The sequence below is a fragment of the Theropithecus gelada genome, chromosome 4, assembly GCF_003255815.1.
Source record: "Theropithecus gelada isolate Dixy chromosome 4, Tgel_1.0, whole genome shotgun sequence".
Lineage (NCBI taxonomy): Eukaryota > Metazoa > Chordata > Mammalia > Primates > Cercopithecidae > Theropithecus > Theropithecus gelada.
Genome location: NC_037671.1, coordinates 152400397 through 152419867, shown reverse-complemented (window position 1 = coordinate 152419867; position 19471 = coordinate 152400397). Strand labels below are relative to the sequence as shown.

Genomic DNA, 19471 nt, shown 5'->3' with positions numbered 1-19471 from the left:
TGGAAGAAAGTTAGTTAATGAGAGATTTCTTCTCAAATATCACTTGAAATTTCTTCATTTAAATGTACTTTCTGAAGTGAAAAAGTACAGGCAGTGGAAAGTAGCAGTGTTTATATAAGCAGAGAGGGAGGTTGCTTTTTATAGTCAGCAGAGGATTGATTTTTTTACAAAGTAAAAAGTAAAGTGCTTTATCTAGGATACTTCATGTTGCTTTAAATATGAGTGATGTACAGTCCCTGGTGAAGACAGGTCCTTTGTACCTCTCTAAGGAAAAACATGACCATTTGCCCTTGGGGAGAAGGGGTACAAATAAATACAATCATGAACTAGGAATCTCAATAAATTGAAAAAGTATGATTTTACTCAACGGCATGGCCTTAGTTATGAGATGAAAGATTTGAAGAGCTCTTTCCATTTTTTTTTTCATGGACATCTTGGTTAACTTTTTGGTAATATTTATTTGTTCCTTTCTTTGTGAGACAAATATTCAGTACCTTATAATTGCATCATTACCTTTAGCAGGAATATTAAAAACAACGTGCAAACTACAAGCCAAGAAATACATAAAAATAATTTAATAGTCATTTCAAATTAGCAGACAGGATTGTAATGATTCATTTCTAATAACAAGTTAAATGGAAATTACATAGAATAAACAGAACCTTATTTTTGAAGTACAACTACAGCGTGGTCACAGAGGCCTGATGCATGGCAGTTCAAATTTATCTATGTTCCTCTCCATTCTTTGCAGACATTTTAATTTTCTCATTTTCCTCTGGACCCAACCTTCAGGTTGAAGACTTGACATCACAGAAGCAGGACCTGACAGAGGGTTTTATTTCTCCAGTTGTTGTCAGACCACATTCACACACCTAGGGTAATAGAGGCTGCTGTGTTTACATACTTAGTTCTCAATTTTCACTTTCTCTAACATAACAATTCTCAGATTTATAACTTCCATAGATGGTTGACCAATATAATTTGATTCAGAGCTATATGGGATACTGTATATAGTTCTGCATGATTTCAGTAATGAGTTTATTTAAAAGCATAGGATTTGGAATATGTGTTTTTTATAGATAAAACAAGGTAAAATGTAATTGCATTTTATCTACCAACACATAAGCAGTACTGTTAGGAGTGATGATATACACAAACTTGCTTATGCATGGGAGTGTGACTATAGAGTGGCTATTGATAACTGGCTAAAGAAAAAGTCATAAAAATTAAGTCATGTTTTATTCATGAATTTGCCTATTTATTCAATGTGTAGTTATTTAATGCCTACTATATTTAAAACCCTGAGATAAGAGCTCGGGACAGTGAACAGGGCATGCATAGTTTTTACTTCCAGGGAGTTTTATTTTAGCCAGGGAGATAGACATTAAACATGAAAACAGCTATTATTTGATTGTAATTATAAAAATCGCATTACAGTAGAAGTACAAGGTGCACAAAGACTAGAAAATAGGGCACTGGCTAAGGTTTATACAGTGAGTGATACTTGCAGGAACCCAAGCCTTCGTAATATTAAGGGGGAAATTTTACTAAGAATGTCCTAGGCAAACAGAATAGCCAAGCCTTCAGACAGGAAGGAAGTGTGATGAGACTGTGGACCTGAAAGGACGTTAGAATTAGAGTCCAGAGTGCTTACTAAGGCATACAAGCTCCTGCCTCTCTACACCTCATCTCATTTCATAAATCTCTACCTCCCCACTGGAGTCATAAACGTACAGGTGGTAGGTCAAGCCACATGATTGCTGAAATTATCTAGAAATGGTAAAAAGAAAACAGGGAGAATAACAGAACCTTGAGACCTCTTGACACTCAATGTTTGGTTAAGAAGGATATTCCAGCAAAGGAGACTAAGAATAAGCACTCAGAGTGGTAGGAGGAACATCAGAAGCCAAAAGAAGGAGGTGACCAGACATGTCAGATGCTGCTGAGAGGTAAAACAAGTTGAAGTCTGGCCGGTTATTGGCCAGATTGAAGTTTCTGAACAGAAATGGATGCTGGGTAGAGAAGAAAGGAAAAAGAGCAAGGGGGTGATGGATATAGAGAAAGTAAAGGGATTAGTGGATCTCAGATGCCAGTGAAGTCCACGAATAGCCTTGGCAGAAATTGTGGAAAAAGCAGTCGTAGAGAAGGTGATTTGGCTGGAGTGGAGGGAATAAACTTGAGGATAGGAGAAGAAGTGAAAGAGGAACATACTTAATATTGGAGGTGGAAACATTTCAGCTGATGATAGACTTCAAATGTGATCTTGGGACTGAAAGCATGAGTTAGAAAGAATGAGAAGTTCATTTGTAATAAGGAGATCCAGGGATGAATAAGATAGAATGTTTATGTAGATGTGGATATTGTCCAAGATCATGGCGATGCTGAGGCTACATCAGATGCTGGACAACAGTCCAGGTGCCAAAGACTTCTTTTGAAAGATGCATAGAGATTAGTGGATAGATGATACCAACAAGAAGAGAGATGGCTCATAGCTAGACGCCAGGAATATCAAAGCAGCAGGCACATTTGCAAGGAGGTAAGGTGCAATGGACAACACTCAGGGAAGGGGATCCTCCACTTAAGGGTAACGGGGATGAGGAAGAATAAGCAGCCGGTATCATTCACAGAGGAAGTGGTGTCTTCAAAGAAGAATGAGATTTTAGTCAGGGTAAGAAGGTAGAGACAATGTTCAGAAAAGAAGTTGAATATGTAGTGAAGTTTGCAAACCATGAAGCAAAGTTATCAAGGCACGGTGGAAGAATTTGAGAGATAGGAAAGGGGAGAGGGAAGAGAGAATTGAGGGTTAGTGGAGGGCAGTTGGGTAATTAAGAATGAAACACTGTAGGAATTTTATTGTAGCAGAAAAGAGATGCCAGGGTATAATGTGCAGACCCAGGGAACTAGATGGAGGGGATAAGTAAACAAGGAAGAGGGAGTGTGGCAGGGTCAATAACTTAAGAGACACCTATCTCCCTTTACATTAGGACCTGGGAACAGCAGCTTGGCTATAATATGTAACGTAAAAGAGAAGTCGGAAAATCTGACAGGGCTTACTTAAGAAGAGACTCCACTGTGGGAACTGTTTCCAGGAAAATGAGGCTCTTAATTACTGAAACACTAATATGTTTATAAAATGTCCAGTCTGCCAGAGGTTTGCACCAGGAAGCACAGGACCTTTACAATTCAGAACCTATTCTGATCAAGGGGTTGTTTTCTCTCTCAGGCTTTCACAAAAATCCTTTCATGAGTAAATAAGCTCAGCATTTCTTTTATTTTCAGTCTGGAATATATTAGAATATATATAACTTGCATGAATTCTTAACTTTCCCTCAATGTTTTAATATTTTCAATTGAATTTGGTATGAACAAACATGAAGCTTATTCCTTCTTTAATCTATTGCATTGCTCAGTTCTGAGAAACTATGATTTAATACTCATGTCATAACTTGAAATAATAATAACCTTTTCAAAGGTGTCTAATTCAGAATCAGGAAAGTAGTTGGATACTGAAATCTGCTTCTTTCCAAAAACTGCGTGATAATAGAGGCCTGACAATAAATTTTAAAAATTACAGTGATGGACTTATGTTTCTGTGGGCTGTGGAGGAGCTAAAAATAAACAAGCGGGATGGTTTAGTTCTAGTCAATACCAACATCCAAACTGATCTTGTGAGCTGTCTTTTGTAGTATCGCTAGGATCCCTTCCTTTGCCATTAGAAAAGGAATTTGAGAAATATCTGCAAATGACTTACCACACTCTATTTTAATTATCTGCATAAACAATGTAAGAAATTGTGTTTTAATAATTTGGAGTCTGAGAGAATGTCATGTTATGTTTGTATTCTCACATCACATCCATTATCTGGGATACTATAGATAGATGGTGGTTGAATGTACCAGTTGTCTATCAGCATACAATGCTGCATAACCACCAGAAAAACATAATGGCATACGACCAAAATCACATTCATTTTGCTCATGAAGCTGTGGAATTCAGCTGACTTGAGCTGGTCTCAGATGATCTAGACTAGTTTCACCCAAATGTCTAGGGCTCCCCTGGCTGTTATTTGCTTCAGCTTGGACAACTGGGGTGATCTAACTCTCCATCTCATGTTCAATCTGTGGCCAGCTAATCTAGGCATAGTCTCATGGCGTAGTGGAAGTTAAGGAATGAGCAAAAACAATTGTGCAAGCCTCTTTCAAGCCTCTATGTCAATATCCTGTTGGGCCAGAAGAAGCCACATTAATAGGCCAAAAGTCAGAATAGGAGGGCACTGCAAAATTCTGTAGAAAGGACATGGATATAGAGAGGAGTGAAGAGTGAGGGCTACCTGGTCATCCAGTCCACTGCATTAAAAATCTCAAGAAATCAATCATGAAGAACACTGTCCGAGGTTCAGGATTCATATCATAAGGCTCAGCACTGTTCATTTTGTTAACTCAAGTGAATTACTTAATCATGCTAAAGCCTATTTTCCTTATTGGCCTTTCTCAAGCTTTAAGAGCGGCTGATTTTATAAAATCAAGCTTTCAATGAATTTCATGCAATATACGGTCTATAGGAGAAACTTTACAGGAAAAGTGTCCATTATACTATCCTTTAGTGAGCCAACATGGCTAGTCTGAATGGCCATAATTGACAAGATAATATTGACTCTAAGAATCTTCACATATTCTGTAATCTTATTCAAACTGATAAACTTCCAATCTGGACTTGGGTATGAATTAATTAAGTGCTGGAAGTTCAATTTCCAATTGAAGTTTTCACTTTTTGTTCCCATCTGATGATTCTTTTGAAGCATACAGTGTGTCAGTATAATGTCAAATGCTGTGACATCTCTTACATATGAGATGAGTTATGGGGACCATTGATGCCGTGCCTTAATAATTCATTGTTATGATGAATTATTACTCTGAAATTGACTAGAGGAGCTTTGTCAAATTTGCATAATGCTGATAAAAAATGTGGGTTAATTTATAGTAGATGTTATGATTTGTTTTATATAAAGAGTATGATGATACATAAATGAAATCTGCTTTTGATCATATAATATGAAATTATGTAATATATAATGAAGTGCTGGGTTAGTTAACTATAAGAATAAAAACTAAATAAAAATGTTCTAAATGAAAAATATTTTAAAAGCTTCACAAGAAGAAAGTAATATACACAAATGGTCTTTGAAGATGGTTTTCTATGCCAAAAATTATTTCTTATTCTAGTTACTTAGATTGCTTCAAAAATTGTACATCTTGATTTCCAAAATATCTTTATGAACATATAATTTGTAACTTGCTTCGACATGTCAAATGTTCTGTTTCAGACATACAGAAATGAATTGCCATGTGATAAATCTTTCATATTTCTGCGAAGCATTTATTTTGGACTGACAATTTACTTGTGAAATCAGTCACTCTGACTTGTGTCATTTCAGCGTCATCACGTAGACATAACCAAGAAACTTCACCCAAATCAAGCTGGCCTGGATTCGAAAGTACCGGTTGGTAGTCAGAATGATTTGGTGGATGAAGAGAAAGAGAGGAGCAACCGTGGGGCCACGGCAGTAGCAGGTACTGATGTGACTATAGGTCAGTTAAACCATGGTAGTTTGACTGTCCACATGACAAAGGTGCAATGGACAGATTCTTACTGTTATTTTGTTTGGAATATATGACTCAGCCAAAGTAATCACCCTGCTCTGCAGATCACATTGAAATGAAGTTTTATGTGAAGCATGATGTTGAACACTCACAATAATAATAGTCATGTTTATTGTTTTCCATTATTAGATTTTTCACCTCCTTTATGGCTTTCATGGCCAATGAAATATTTTAAGATTGCTTGTACTTTTTTGATAATAATATTTTGATATTTTTGCTAGAACAATGAACAAGAAGAATTACTGTCTTGAAAAGAGGTTAAAATAATTGGGATGTTTTAAATTTAAAGAAGTGTCAGATAAGTCATTGAATGCAAGCTTGAATTATGATGGTTCAGTTTATAGGGATTGTGATCTGATATTTTTCATCTCCACTGAGTGCAAAACAAAAGCAAATGGACTTGTGGAGGAGTTGATAGCATTCAATTAAGCTACCCAGACTAACTTCCATATGGCGGAAATTTGGGATGAGCTAGCAAGGGAAATAAGAAGTTTGTTTCTTGCCAATATTTTAGACACACCAAACCCCCTCAATTTCTATTACACTTTATCTTTGAAACTTCACATGTATTTCCTATGAAAATTGAAACTGTAATTATTCTTAAGCATACGGTTTCCTCCTTTCTCATCCTTATTTGGTTTTGTAGCTAGCACGCTTTCTTCTCCAAGGACATGTAAAAGTCAAAATACTAGATATAAAGTCTCTGAAGTGTTTCTGCTCCAAACGCTGTCTGCACGATCTGGGTTCTTTCATGTAGTTAGCTTACTGGCTTCTGACACTCCTATAAAAACGTCCCAGAGAGCTTTTCTTATTACCTTTTCATTGACTCTCTCCTAGTGAGAAAAATGAAATTCTGTAAAGGGCTTTGAAAACCATGCATATTGCAATTCCTCCACATTTCTAATACTAATCAAGTGTGACTATAAAAGAAACAACCACGGCAGTGAAAACTGCTGCAGCGCATTGAGTCTCAAGCCATTATTAATTCATTGGAACTTGTTTTTTTTTTTTTCTTTAAGATTGTGGATTTTAAAGAGTACCAGATAACACAATTCCTGAGATCAAAGTTTTTGTTTCAATCAGAGGGAAACGTTATCTAATCTTCTCTTGTATGTGAATCTTTCTGGGATGGTACAGCAGTAGTCCCAGCTTTGTGCCCTGAGTGAGTAGTACAGCGTATGTTACAGACCAGAGAAGCACCAACTTTGAACGTATTACTTGTAAGTGATGATTTTAGGGACAAAAATGACCTGGAATTAAAGCAGTGGTTCAAGGCAAGTGGGACTCCCTAACTTCATTCAAGAGAGTAAAATGGAATCTACTTTCCTAGATAAATTTGATTTTAACATCCATTTATTTAGAAATTGCCCAGTATGAACATCTTGGCAATATTTTTATTTGCTTTCCCATTTGTAAATGCAATAATTACAGTCTTTCTTCCTTATGGATTATAATTGTGTGATAATTCTATATATAAAAATACAAAAGTAGAGTAGAGCAAAAATATAATTTTTCAAACTGTATTTTTATCTTATATCATATAGTATATGTTCTTCATTTCCAAAAAAAAAAGACTCATTGGAGCCATACTCAACATTTACCATACTTCACATGGATAGCTCATGGAATATGTAGTAGCCTTCTTTGAGTTCAGGATGGGTAGATTAGGCCTTTTCTGAGCTTTCTCCTCTTTCTAATGCTTAGACATAAGTCAGTCATTTCCTAAATTATCTTTGATGAGAGTAACAGTTGCAGAGACTTTGTAGCATATCACAGACTTAAAAAAAAAAAAAAAGCCTAATTAAGATAGGGGTGCTCCTTTGCTTTTCTAGTGTTGCTCTTTTGGGATACCCAGACCTAATTCTTTCAGTTAAATGGGGTGGAGCTTTTTCAAATATGTATCTAATAATTGTACTAAGGAAATTATTTATCTTGGTATTCAATGTCAACAACTAAAATTTTACTGTGAATGACTGAACATGAATTGTGTAATAAGACTCTATTCCAGCCAAAAGTACAGTAAATCCTCACTTAGGAGCAGTGCTGCCAGCCACTGACATCTTCACTAAGAAATTGATGAAAACATTTCACCAGATTCTAGATAACCTTGTTCTGTGGGTCCTTGATTCACTCTGGTTGCTTGGTGATGCCCATGCCTTATTTTAAGAACATTACTATTAATTCTACATGTTATTTTATCCATAAATTACTAAAATATGTTATCTGAAAGTATGATGATTAAGTGATAGAATGAGCACAGACCTTTAGAGGCTGAACTGAGATTTCTGGGTTAACATTTTGGTTTCCCCATTAGGTAGCTATGTACCATGAGTAATTTGTTATTTAAGACTATTCCTTTATTTGTAAAACTGAGTTACTAGTAGTGCTATACCATGGGCTTTTTTTTTTTTTTTTGAAGATTATATTAGATCAAATAGGTAAAAGTATAGTACATAGTAAACTACAATGAAGTCAAGCTATAATAATTAACTACTGAATCTTTACAAATTGATTGCTAAGGAAAACTTTGTTTTCCTACGATATGCTCTGTAAATTGCTGGCTGTGGCCACTTCATGTTATGGATCTTTTAGTCTCTGAGTTTCTGTCTGCATTCTTTTGCCTTTGAGAACAGTATGCTCTTGGAGATGTTATGGCCTTTGTGAATTCTATGAACATTGGAGGGGATGAGAAACCCTCTTTGATAATGTCACTGATTCCTCACAGTAAAAGAAACACTCCAATTGTGTAGAGACATGGATTCCCTGATTCTCCCTAATGGACTCTTTCCCCATCTTACTTCAGCAGCAATAGCGGAGGAGGAGCATAGGGCTTCAATGTTTATTCAGCTTAAGGTCTATTTTTAGTGTGTTAAGTGGAAATGTTTTCATTGTACTATTTGCTGTATCCAGTTCCCTGGGCTGATTTACATGTGGAAAGTTGGTTGGGAAGTGCTCTCAGGAACAGCACTTGAGGCAGAGTCCCAGAAGCAGATTTGGGCAGAGGGAAAAATTGAATCATGATATAGTCACAACAAAGACCTCAACTGATCCCATAGGGAGCTCTGGAGTTGGCATGGTTCTTCAGGGTAGTCCTGAATTAGCGGGTGGGGAACAGACTTTTATACCCCCTGCATCAAACAATCATTGGATGCAGCTGTCCCTGAGGAGAGTCTGTGGTTATGGGCAATGTGGCTTTTTTCAGCCAAGGGCACAGCCATTTGGTACAAGAGGATGATTATTCAGTTCTGAGGAGGATCTGATTATTATGTGGGTCACTCATTAATTGCTGCCATTGCTTCCGGTTATCTTCCGGGCTAAACAAGGGGCCATTTTCCTTTTTCCTCCTTATGTCTCTCTAGAAACTCAAATCATTGCCAGGAAGGATGACCTTTTAAATATGCTTATTTGTTTTTGTCCTACATAAACATAAATGTTTTCTAATAAGCAAATGTTACACTCTCCTGATCCATATTTTCCAATGCGATTTTCTTCCTTTTGTAACTTCGACTGTGGTCTTTGAATTTTCCCTACAACTTTAGACTAAATCTGTGCTACTGTTTGTCCTTCATAAATTAGACTAGTCAGGTAGTAAGACAAACCCTGGGCTAAAAAATGAAAGCCAGGCACTCCAAGTTTGAGTCCCAGTTCTACCACAACCTGGATTCTTAGCTTTTCAGAAGCCATTTCATTTCTCTGAGCTTGACTTTCTCCATCAAGATAGTGGGTATACCAGATAATCTGTATGCCCTATCAGTTCTAAAAGCCTGTGATTCTATGGCTTACTCTGAGTTAGAGCATTGAAATTGTTGGACTCAAATGGTCTTATCTCTGAGACTCACATACAGGTAATTCACCACATCTAAGATCTTACTTAATTTGGAAATTTAAACAGGTCAGAAAAAAACAAACTCCCTGGGAAAGCTCTCCACTTAGGCCAAGGTCGAAGCTAGAGAATAAAGAATGATTCTGTAGCTTTAGTTTAACATAAATGCTTAACATAAACTTCAGATCCTATTTGTATCATGGAAAATAAAACATAAGTAGTTTCCTATCGGGACCATTTTGAGGATTAGACAAGTTGGGGGTTCTATATTAAAGACCTTAATTGAAAGGCTGATTATATGGGATCAAGAGGTAGGTAGTTTAGATCATAAAACACATTGTTGTCTCTTAATTTTAAAGAAGAAACACCTCAGATTCAGGTTTATTCTAAGTAGTGTTCTAAGTGCAAAAATTACTTTTATTCCAAAGTCTAGAAAATCTGTTATTTAAAATACTGTATGATTTTCAACCAATGATTTAAAAATCTGTCCCTTCATCTTTATATTTAACATCAATGCAGATATTTAATAATACAAACAAAATAATTATATTAGTAGAATTTATTTTACATTTCTAGATAAGGCTATTTTAGTTTGGAAATACTGACACTCTAAAGAAAAATGTTATAAGATTGCTCTTCATTTTATAGCAACCTATCTCCCTCTTCTCAGACGATTTAAATGTTTAAGAATGTGCTGCAAGGACAACCCATAGCCATTTCATTCTTTGAACAATTCTGAAATATCATTTCCTATTAGGAAGTTGTGTGAGCACTGACAACCTCGCCCCTCTTCTTCCCTAGAGATTAATTTATTTCCTGCAGTGCTTGCTTTTCATGGAAATCTTACTCGTAAGCCTTCACCAATGGGAGATCTCATCAGCAGAATGCTAATTATAAAACAAAACCGTGTACCATATTGAGAGGGAAAAACAGTTCTCTAGGCAAAGCAATCTTTTTGTTTTCTTTTTACTCTGCTCTGTGCTCCATCTATGGTTGAACAGAAATATTAACCCCTGGGAAAATATTCCACGAGGGGCTGGGGGATGGTAGAGAGTGCACGTTTTGTAATGAGACAGACCCAAGACTAAGCTCTAATTCAAAGAATGTCACATTTGCTTGTGATTTTGTTTTCTTATCTTTAAAATTAGAATAAAAATACTTATCTTACACGGAATTTCTTGTGTTTTAAAATATCGCTTAATGTGTATGCTAAAAGTGTATATTCTTGGGATCTATTCTCTAGAGCAGAGTTGGAAAAGCATCATGGCCTATGGATAAAATATTAATGGGTCCCATTGCCCGATTTTTATGGCTGGGGAGCCAGGAATGTTAATTTTTCATTTTCAAATGTTAAAGAATATTTAAAAATAATATTTTTGACATGTAAAAATTTTATAAAATTCAAATTTTAATGTCTATGAATAAAGTTTTATTGGAACACATCTACATTTATTTAAACATTGTGTATGACTGCATTAGTGCTCTATCAGCACGGTCAAGTAATGGTAACAGATATTTACTGTCTGGCCCTTTAGAGAAAAAGTATGATTCAGGTATACCACGGGGATGTATTTCAGTGTATCTCAGGTGAGTCTGCTGTAGGGGTTCTATGGATCACATTTTGAAAAATAATGCACTAGAAGAATTGTGAACAACCTTCACTTCTTCTCACTTATCACACCCACTCTACCAGAAAGCCTGGTTGGCTTTATCTTCAAACAACATCTAGAATATGCCCATTTTTTTTTTTTTTCCCCATGGCTAATACTACCAACCAAGTCTAAACTATCTGCTGCTATCAACCACTGTCTCTCATCCGGATTCTTGCACTTGTTTTCTAACTAGCCTATTTGCTCCTGCACGTGCCCATAGTGTCCATTCCCAACACAACAGCCAGAGTAAGTATAATAATCTTAAGTCAGATTGTGTAACTCCTCTCCTCAATGTCTTCCAGTGGCCTCTCTACTTCTCCTTTCTCACTACTCTGGATATGTTGGCCTCATAGCTGTTTCTCAAAAACCCTAGGAGAGCTCCATCCTCCAGGCTGTCACAGACTATTTTATCTAAATGGCATAATCTTTCCCCAGAGATCCATGTGGCTTTCAGATTTGCTTCCTTTAGGTCTTTATTCAATGGTTACCTTCTTGGCGATCACCTTATTTTAAAACTATAACCCTCCTGTCTGGCACTATCTGCCTCCTTTATGCTCTCTAACATGTTTTGCAGTGTCCTTTTTATTTTGGTTATTGGTCACCTACTCCACATGAGGTCACTACGAAGGCAGGGGTTTTTATCAGTTTGCTCTATCCTCAGGTTACAGGAAAGTGTCTGGCTCATAAGAGGTTCACAGTAAGTATTTCTTGAATACAGAAATGAACCCCAGACTCCTATCTTGTGTTTGACAGATTATGTGTGGATTCTATCAAACATTTTCTGTATTCAAAAACAGTTGCCAGGAGTACAAATAGAAGACTTATCTCTGAAACAAGATGCAATACTCAATCACTTCAAATGAGAGGGGAAATAAAGCAGCTATTAACTTGTATTGTTTGTTCAGTCTCAGCCCACAATTTGATTACAAAAGATACTAAGGAAAGGGGAGTTAATTATGGGTACAAATATGAAAACATGAATGAAAATCCAGTTGAAACTCTTCAGAAGATTCTCCAAAAAACCACAATCAAGTTGCATCCTAAAAGAGAAAGATGGTTCATGGCAGGTTTGAGTGTTCACCATCACATTGAGCAATTTCAGGGGACTGGCACTCAAAGTTCCCCAAAAGAAAAGTGAAAAGGGAATAGCTTTCCTTCAAACTAACACTTTAGGAAACATCAGGTTTATAAGAGAATGTAAATTACTTTTAAACATACTTCAGCTTGATTCCTCCAAAGTATGAGGAAATTGAAATTTTCTTTCACTTTAACCTTCTTATTCCTATAATTACCCATGTAATTTTATGCTTATAACTTTATTTTGTAGGTTATTCTTAAAAAGATATAATTCTGACCATTGAAGGACACTTCTTTAGCCTGTATTTTTGAGAGAGAAAAGCAAAATGAAACTCCATTCTATGTCTACTCTTCTATGAATGAAATACTTTACTTGATCTACAAGGAAACTTGTCTACATGATTCCAAATACCTCAGTTAGTCTGATCAACTGAGTAACTGGTTCAGTGAATATTCATTTCAACATGAGAATCATCACCTCCTTATTGAACTTGTGACATTTCCAAAAGGAATGGGTGATGAATGCCAAAAAGATAAAGACTTTAAATCGCTTTGGATTTTAAAACCTAAATTATTGTCAGAAAAAAAAAAACAGTTATTGCACATTTTGAGATTTCTTGAAAGTTAGTATGGAAGAAACAATTTCTATTCAATGTGGAATCTCCTGCTCTGTCAACTAGAGCTTGCCACCAGAGCATAGATGTAATTTAGAGGACCACTGCACTGGATAAAGATTGGGTTTAGATCAGGCAGGGTGAGCTGACCTCTAAGGTCCCTTCTAAAACTAAGATTGTTTAAATCCCAGTCTTTTATTTGGAAATAATCTAATTATTTTAATTACCTCAACTCCCATTTTTCTGCTTAACTGTGTACTATCTTAAATCCGCTTATTGACAAGGGAAAGTTAGACTAATAACTGTCAAGATGACAGATTGAACTTTCAAACTGCATGCTTTTAATAGTTTTATGTGACTCTGAGATGGCAATGGCAAGTAATATTTCTGTAGCACTTTACAGTTTACAAAGCACTTGCAAGCTCATTATTTCATTTGATATTTCCTCAATTCTCTATGATTCAGTTATTTTTCTATTTATTTTTATTTTTTTTGAGATGGAGTCTCTCTCTGTCGCCCAGGCTGGAGTGCAGTGGCGCCATCTCGGCTCACTGCAAGCTCCGCCTCCCGGGTTCACGCCATTCTCCTGCCTCAGCCTCCTGAGTGGCTGGGACTACAGGCGCCCGCCACCTCGCCCGGCTAATTTTTTGTATTTTTTTTTTTAGTAGAGACAGGGTTTCACAGTGTTAACCAGGATGGTCTCGATCTCTTGACCTGGTGATCCACCCGCCTTGGCCTCCCAAAGTGCTGGGATTACAGGCGTGAGCCACCGCGCCCGGCTGATTCAGTTATTATAATGAAAACGTATTCACTGATAAGGAAATGGAATTCAGAGAGTCCTCAAGACACACAGCCAGTTAAGTTGTAGACGCAGGAATCAGACCTAGGTCTTCAGATTCCAGTTCTCTGTACTACAATTCATTTACTGCATTTTCCTTCATCCCATCCCCCTGCTCCCTAAGAAAAGCAGCACTGCAAGGAAGAAATATTGCTGTTATTCCTTTTTATAGATAAAGTCACAAAGATAGTAAATGATAGAAGTGGGAATTAAATCTGGGCATACTGCCTAAAAATCTTGTGTTCTTATATCTAAAATGTATATTCTACAGTGTGTGGTTTTATTACTGTTTGTCATATAAGAAAGATCTAAAAGTGTAAAGGCAGCCGTTGAGGACAGTGGATCATGAGGAGAGGGAAGGAAATCTAGGAGAGCATGCAGTCCATGTTCTCTTCTGCATCAACCCACTGACTACTCCAGCTCCAGTCCCAGTTAGTACTGATGGGAATGTTGACAGACGAAAGTAAATTCAGACCATTAGGGGAATTAACATGGTATGTGGAGAAATTCCTCTTCCTTCTCCTTTGACATTACCTTTCTTCTTTCTCAATTAGTCTGTGACCTCCTCAGGAGCCACGAAACTGCATATTTTGCTTCTGTGTTTCACACACATCATGAAAATCACTAAGAGATGGTGAGATAATTTTAGTCTTTTTACATTTATTGACATATTCTGTCTTTGCAACTATTCCATTCAATGGGCATTATTATCCCCCTTCTCCTTCTCCTTAAAAAAATGAGAAAATGAGACATATAAAGGTTGGGTAAATTACTTTAGGTTATACAGCTAGTGTGACAGAAAAATAATTCAAAGAAGAAAAGAAGAGAGGAAGCAGGAAGAAAAAAAGAAGAAAGTGAGGGGAAATGGGAGAGGGGAAGAAGGGAAGGAAAACAAATGGAAGGAAAGAAAGAAGCAAGGAAGGAAGGAAGGAAAGAAGGAAGGAAGGAAGGAAGGAGAAAAGGAGGGAGGGAGGCAATTATAGGCTATTGAGTGCTCAGAAGGAAGACCAACAAAGACCAGAGAGTTTCTCTCCAGGTCTGGGCAGCTAGCACTTAACTAACCTCTAGTACAATAGAGGCAGGGGAGGGTCGCAGAGATTTCTGGTTTTCTCTTCCTCTTGACCACTTGTAGTGCTTACTTTTAGGGCTTCTTTTAATCACCCATCCATCATGCTCCATAAAGCCATAGTAAAAAGGAATAAAGTGTCTTACTGGAAGACAAGCACAATTCCTATTCATAGCGTAGCTTGCTTTATTTGAGAGCCTGACATGATTTTGTGTTAAATGCCAGGTCTGTGTATATGTTAACTAGGAACTTTAGATAGTACAACTTATGCTGGAAGCCTGTTGATTTTTCTTCAGTTTAACAATTATTAGGCACCCTTTTCCTCCTCTGTAGTTCTTAGAACTCCACTATACTTGTATTCTATTCTGTAGGCACAGTGCCATAGCCAAAGACTGTTGAGTCTGGAAACAGACATTTTTAGACATAATCAGCTTCATCTTCTTACTAGCTGTGTGATTGCTGGGGAGGTCTCAACTTCACTGAGGTCTCAGTTTTCTACCTTACATTACCCATATGATAGAGTTGTTATAAGGATGAACTGAAAGGCAAAGAAAAGCATTTTGTCCATGGAAAAACACTTTATACATCTAAGCTATTATCTCCTACCTCATACAAGTATCTATCTTGTTTCTGAAGAGTGAAGAGCTTACTTTTTCTGTTTTTTTTTTGTTGTTGTTTGTTTGTTTTGTTTTCATTTTATTTTGACTCTTTCTGCTTTGCTTCCAACCATTTCTCAAAAACCATACATGCATGTGAGTGTCAACAGTATTTGAAAGCAGGCAGTTTCCTCTCTGGTTATTTTCAATACATATTTCTGATAAACGCTTCTTTTTTTTTATTTATAGAAACATTCAAGAATGAAAAACATCAAAAATAACAAGATGTGACAGAAGCCACTTAGGCAACAAACATAAATGTTGGAGGGAAAAAAGAAGCTAGCCTTCTAGCTGAAAAACAAATATTCCCCAATGGACTCCAGGAGAAACTTGACTCATCGCTGCAAAGGAGAGAACAACCTTAAAACTTTTAACAGATAAAACTTAGAGAAACCTAAGATATAAAATTCGTATAGTCTATTCTGTTGTGTCTAAATCTGTATGTATTGTTTTTTGTTCTTTAGGACATATTTATTTAACGTGCACATTTTTTTTCAGGTTCGTATTTCTACTACCAACAACTAAGTAATTGAGAAATAATTTTGTATTTCAGTTTCTGAGTAAAACCAGTCTGAAATAGGATAAAAGCTCACCAAATATTTTCTTTTTTTCCCAGAATTTGTTTTGCCATTTTTTTAGTGCTATCATCATTCCTAACAAGACTAACTTACAGAAAAATAATTATATCTGAGTGATTTAAAATGTCCAGGTTTCTTATCCAAATCCCTTGGAACTGGGATCCCTACCTATCAAGGGTGGAAGGGAGTTTGACTTCACATTCACAGTGTATTTACAAAATACACTTTGTAATAAATATGTTTGAATTCCAACAACCAAAGCCATTGAGAGTCATAGGAGTTTTCCATAACCTCTTCTATGACCCAACAACAAGTTCATGACTGAAATTTCACCCGATTTCTGAGAAGATGCCTTAGTATTTTATGTACTGTATACCACACAATTCTTTAGATGAATATTTCTTAGGATTGTAGGAAAATTATCTAGTTAATCATAATATTTGATGTAAAGAAAAAGGCAATAAAATTGTAATGAGATATAATAAATTTGGCTGACAATAAACCAAAGTGATTCTTAATTAGTGTACATTAGAATGATGCTCTTATAGTTGCGTCATCTATAAAAATTAAGAGCTCTCACATTTTGATAATTTATCTTATTATGTATTAAGTATACAGGAGCAATATTATTTTTCCTCTAACAAAATGAAGAGACAGGCTATCTGGTTAATGTTACACAGGAATTTAATAGTAACACTTAAACTTCATCCATAGATCATACTCTGTACAAAATCTGTTAGCTAACATCCTATCTCATAATTATTTTATGTTACTTGGAGAAATTTGTTGGTTTTGTACCAAAGTGTTTCTGAAGACAATAAATTGTGAGTCAGCTTTTGAACAAAAAAAAATTACAGTTAGAGTTTTTTGAATGTTTATATTCTGATTAAGCTCACTTTACTTTACTTTTTTTCTAAGTGACAATTAATCCTGATTTCTAATGTCCTAAATATTGCTTAGTGATTTGATTGTGGTAATATCATTTCTTATCTACAATGTCTAAACTTTTATGGGATAGTTTTACTTTTATTTATTTTGCCTGTTTGTGCAGATTAGAGCAGAAACTTTTCTAAGCCCCACATTTGGTTATTGAAGGCCACAGCGAATCTTAACCTGACAACCTTGGCAAACTGCACCTTAGGTAATTTTAGACTCATATAATTTGTTATTTTTCAAGTAATAGTGAATAATTAATATTTTCATTTGGAATATGAGAATGATTAAATTTGTACTTTTGATAGGTATCATTCTTTGATTAGAAAATTAAGAGAATGCATATCTTCCTTTGGCCGTAAATTATCAAGGGCTTTCTAATGGAAATCATATATAACATTTCTAAATATAAGTCCTTTCACATACTGCATTTCCAGTTGTCTTGATATTGAAAAGTGTAATAAACTTCATGCTCACTTATTGGAGATTTGGGAAGGTTGAAAATAAATTTCCTAATTTTTATTTGTATGTGTTCTCTTCTATGTTTAACTCTAGGATAACTATCTTCCTGTAACGATTAGGTTAAAATAGTCTTTAACTAGAATTGAAATAAATTGTTCACTAAGGAGGGGATTGCTTGTGCTAAAAAAAAAAAAAAAAAAAAAAAAAAAAAAGCCAGGAGGAGAGAGATTTCCTTCCTGCCCTCTCCATCCCCTATGGACTTACAGTGCTGAGCTCAATCATAATGACCAAATTTCACAGCATGGTCAAGTTGCATAGACAGGGGCCAAGACTACGAATTGTTAATACTGGCTTCTTCCTAATTGAATCAGCCAAGCAATTTTGGAAAAGGCTGTCAGAAAGGAGTGAGAAATGGAAAGAGGAAAATGTGATTGTTGAGATAGACTAGTTCAACTCTTGCGTCCGGGATTTTAATATAAAAACTGTTTGTTTTAAGATCAGAGTCAACATGTAATGAGACTTTTAGGTGTTTATCCAATGGTTCTTGGTTCAAGTTGCCTCTAAAAGGAAAAAAATGTGTAAAACGCTGGGGGAAGTCAGAATTAGGATCTAATTATAACCCCGGTAGGCTGGAATACTAAAAATGAAATCCAATAGAATAAAAGTATTCTTTTGATTTTACCATGAAAATATTTCCACAATTGTAAAACTTCTGACTGTTTCTACTTCTACTGCTGTGGTCCAAACTCAGTCATCTCTGTTGGATTATTGCAAAAATCCTGTAACAATTCTTCCCGTTCCTGCCCTTCCTACCTATCAATCTATTCTGATTGTGAGAACCAGAATGATCTCATTAAAATATATGCTATTATTACACACCACAGTCATGTCCTACCTCATTCAGACTAAAAGCCAAAATTCCTAAAATGATCCACAAAGGTGTACCCAATCTATTCCCGTTCTCTCTCTGGACTCTTCCTATTCATTTTGCTCAAGTCATACTGATCTTCCCATTTGATGTGGTTTGGCTGTGTCCCCATCTAAATCTCGTCTTGAATTGTAGTTCTTATAATCCCCACATGTCATGGGAGGGACCCGGTGGAAAGTAATTGAGTCATGGGGGCAGTTTCCCCCATGCTGTTCTCCTGACAGTGAGTGAGTTCTCATGAGATCTGATGGCTTTTATAAAGGCTTTTTCCACTTTTGCTTGGCACTTCTTGCTGCCACCATGTGAAGAAGGATGTGTTTGCTTCCCCTTCTGCCATGATTATAAATTTCCTGAGGTCTCCCCAGCCATGCTGAACTGTGAGTCAATTAAACCTATTTCCTTTATAAATAACCCAGTCTTGGGTATGTCCTTATTAGCAGTGTGAGAATGGACTAATACACCATTATTTATCAACTGTGCCAGGACTAGTGCTACCCTGAGGCCTTTGCATTTGCTGTTCTCCCTGCCTGGAACACAGTTTGCTCTCCTCTCCACAGAAGTCACTCCCTTACTTGCTTCAGGCTTTATCCACATATTATCTTCTCAGTGTGGCCTGCTCTGGCCACCCTATCTCAAACTGCAGCCTCAACTCTAATTAGTCTTTCTATCTCCTTCCCTGCCTTACTTAATTTTATCCATAATAGTTTATTCTGTCTAACAAGTTATGTCTTTTACATATCTTATTTCTTTTCTGTCTCCTTTACACTAGACTGTAAACCCCCTGAAGGCAAGATTTCTTGTTGGTTTCTGCACTACACCCAGGCACTTACAATAGTATCTGGCATATATCTGGCACTCAGTATATGTTTGCTGAATGAACTGATTAAAGTTAGGAATGTGAGAACTCAGACCAGACTGCCCAGGTCTGAATACTGATTCCCTTTACTGGGATGCCTTGGGTAGGTGTGTGAGCCTCCTTCTGCTTCAAATTCCTACATATATATAAAATAGGACTAAAATAGAATCTACATTGTAGAGTTGTTGTGATACTTTGATGAATGAATATATGTAAAGTGCTTAGAGCTTTGTCTGGCAAAAAGCAAGTCCTCAGTACATTTATCTGTTACTATTTTATTTTATATATATATATATATATATATATATATATATATATATATATATAT

General features: G+C 36.2%; 1 protein-coding gene across 3 annotated transcripts in view; it reads left to right on the top strand.

The window, feature by feature from the left end:
- THEMIS (thymocyte selection associated) overlaps nucleotides 1-17419 on the top strand; it is a 220568-nt gene extending 203149 nt beyond the window's left edge. For all 3 annotated transcript variants that reach the window (XM_025383068.1, XM_025383067.1, XM_025383069.1), the window contains 2 exons: nucleotides 5435-5570; nucleotides 15576-17419. In XM_025383068.1, coding sequence (XP_025238853.1) covers nucleotides 5435-5570; nucleotides 15576-15607 — 168 coding nt within the window. In that variant the 3' untranslated portion in view covers nucleotides 15608-17419. The remainder of the gene's footprint in view (nucleotides 1-5434; nucleotides 5571-15575) is intronic.
- The last annotated feature ends 2052 nt before the right edge of the window (nucleotides 17420-19471 follow it).